At 67.5% G+C, this 2,390-nt stretch overlaps 1 protein-coding gene across 1 annotated transcript in view; it reads right to left on the reverse strand.

Annotated features, from left to right (window-relative positions):
* LOC112126087 (5-hydroxytryptamine receptor 5B-like) overlaps positions 1 to 969 on the reverse strand; it is an 11,595-nt gene extending 10,626 nt beyond the window's left edge. Inside the window, exon 1 of the mRNA XM_024224505.1 lies at positions 199 to 969. Coding sequence (XP_024080273.1) covers positions 199 to 969 — 771 coding nt within the window. The remainder of the gene's footprint in view (positions 1 to 198) is intronic.
* Positions 970 to 2,390: the final 1,421 nt, after the last annotated feature.

Below are 2,390 nucleotides of genomic sequence, written 5' to 3' on the forward strand. Positions count from 1 at the left end.
CTCCCCAGCAGCCCAGCTGTGCCTGTCCCCTTCCCCCCGCCCCTCCCGTGCAGCCCAGCTGTGCCCACCCCCGCTCCCCATACAGCCCAGCTGTGCCTACCCCCGCTCCCCATGCAACCCAGCTGTGCCTGCCCCCCTTCCTCGCACCCCTCCCCGTGCAGCCCAGCGGCGCGGTGCCCGCCCGCCGCGGCTCTTTACCGGGCCCCTCTCCGGCAGCGGCAGGACCGCGTTCCTCCGGCGCCCGCCGATCCGGAACCGGGCCGCCTTGTAGATCTTCCAGTAGACGAAGAGCACGACGCAGAGCGGCAGGTAGAAGGCGCCGCAGGTGGAGAAGACGGTGTAGGAGGGCTCCTGGCTGACCTGGCAGCGCTGCTGCGCCGGGCTGTAGGTCTCGCCCCAGCCGCAGAGGGGCGCCAGGGAGATGACGGCGGAGAGCGCCCAGGTGAGGCCGATCATGAGGTTGGAGGTGCGGCGGCGGGCGCGCAGGGTGTACTCCAGGTGGCGGGTGATGGACCAGTAGCGGTCCAGGGCGATGGCCGTCACGTTCCAGATGCTGGCCGTGCAGCACAGCACGTCGAAGGAGATCCACACGTGGCACAGCGCCCGGCCCAGCCGCCAGCGCCGCCCGGCCGACAGCTCCTTCACCAGGCTCAGGGGCATGACCAGCGCCGCCACCAGCACGTCGGACACGGCGGTGGAGGCCACCAGGTTGTGGGGCACCCGGTGGAAGGTCTTGACCCGCAGGATGGTCACCAGCACCAGCAGGTTCCAGAGGAAGGTGGCGATGGTCAGGAGGACCAGCAGGGTGAGGATGAGGATGCTGAAGATGGAGAAGGGCTCCCGGCTCCTCCAGGCGCCGCCCCCCAGCTCCGAGGTGGCGTTGCCCCCCGCCGGGGCGGACGACGCGTTGATGTCCATGGCTGGCTGGCCGGGGAGTCTGGATGCCCATGGAGCTGGGCTCTGGGCCATCCCCCAGCAGCGGGCGGGCGGGCGGGGAGCAGCGCTGGGCTAGGCGGGTTGCGCGCTCCGTTTGCGCGCCCAGGGGGAAGCCAGCGCGGGTCCGTTCTTCCCGGTGCGGGGTGCAAACCGCCGGAGAGACGCGCTCCCGGGATCTCCGGAGCCTGCCCCTCGCTCCCGGCTAAATGCCCCGCGGCCGAGCGCGGAGCCCGGGCTGGCCGCCGCCTGCAGTCCGGGCGCCGGGAAGCGAAGTGAGTCTAGGCAAGAGCCACGCTAGGGCTGCCTCCCTTCAGCGGCTGCTCCCTGCCGTTGCCATGTGCTCCCGTCTGCCTCCCAGGCAGGGAGGGGGGCGCTGTGCCGGTGTGGTGTGTTACACCGGCCAGGCGGCACCGGCTCCCCGCTCGCCCCCGGTCCGTGGCACAGGCTCCCGCTGCGGGAAAGGGCGAAGGGAAAGAGAAGCTCGCTGGGGTCCGCCTGCTTCGGGCGCTGGGCGGAGCCAGTGTAGCAGGAGAGCAGTTTGTGCTGCTACACCTGTAACAGCCAGGGCACTCACCCCTCCTCCAACCATCCCACCTGTCCCCTCCTCTCTCAACCAATTCATCCCCCCCTATAACAGCCAGAGCACCGCCCACCCCAACCAACTCATCCCCTCTGTAACAGCCAGAGCACCCTACTCCCCACCAACCCACCCCCTTCCTTGGTAACAGCCAGAGCACTCTACCCCCACAACCCCTCCTGTTACAACCAGAGCACCCCCTCCCCAACCAACCTACCCACTCCCTCCTCTGTTACAACCAGAACACTCCACCGCTCCCCACAACCATCCCACCCACACACCCCCTATACTAACCAAAGAATCCTACCCCACCCCCCACTCAGCCTCCCATCTCTGTAACAACCAGAGAACCCCACCCCCATCTAAACAGTTAGAACACCCTACTCCACCAGGGTGCAACCAGATAGGGTGCTCAGGGAAAGGACCCCTCTCCAGTAGGGCACATGTCCTGAGACAGAGAAGAATGAAGGGCTCAGGGTGACCCTCAGGCATAGCTTGCAGAGGGCAGAGCCAGCTGCAGGCAGGTTTGTGGGGCTGTAGCCAGCATAGGAAGCATCTGCCCTTCTGTTCCCCCCAACCCCCCCCCCCGTGCCAAGGCAGGGCCTAGCCTAGAGAGCACAGGGGGAGGTGCTGTACATTCTTGTGGACCCCTGCGGCCCCACTCCCTGTGGAGAGACACTGCATCTGGACTGCAGCCCCCCTCCCCGCTGATCCCCTGCTTGGGGCTGGGGGAAGTCCTAGGGCCTCCCCTCCCAGCCCACAGCACCACGACTTGGCAGAGGGGCTCCCCCGTTGGGCAAGGGTACAGATAGCACAGTCCATTACCTCCTCTGTGGGCAATGCACTGCTCCCTCCTCTGTACCAGCACTCCTACCCC

Source organism: Terrapene carolina, unplaced genomic scaffold, assembly GCF_002925995.2.
Source record: "Terrapene carolina triunguis isolate 2854851 unplaced genomic scaffold, T_m_triunguis-2.0 Scaffold62, whole genome shotgun sequence".
NCBI classification, from domain to species: Eukaryota; Metazoa; Chordata; order Testudines; family Emydidae; genus Terrapene; species Terrapene triunguis.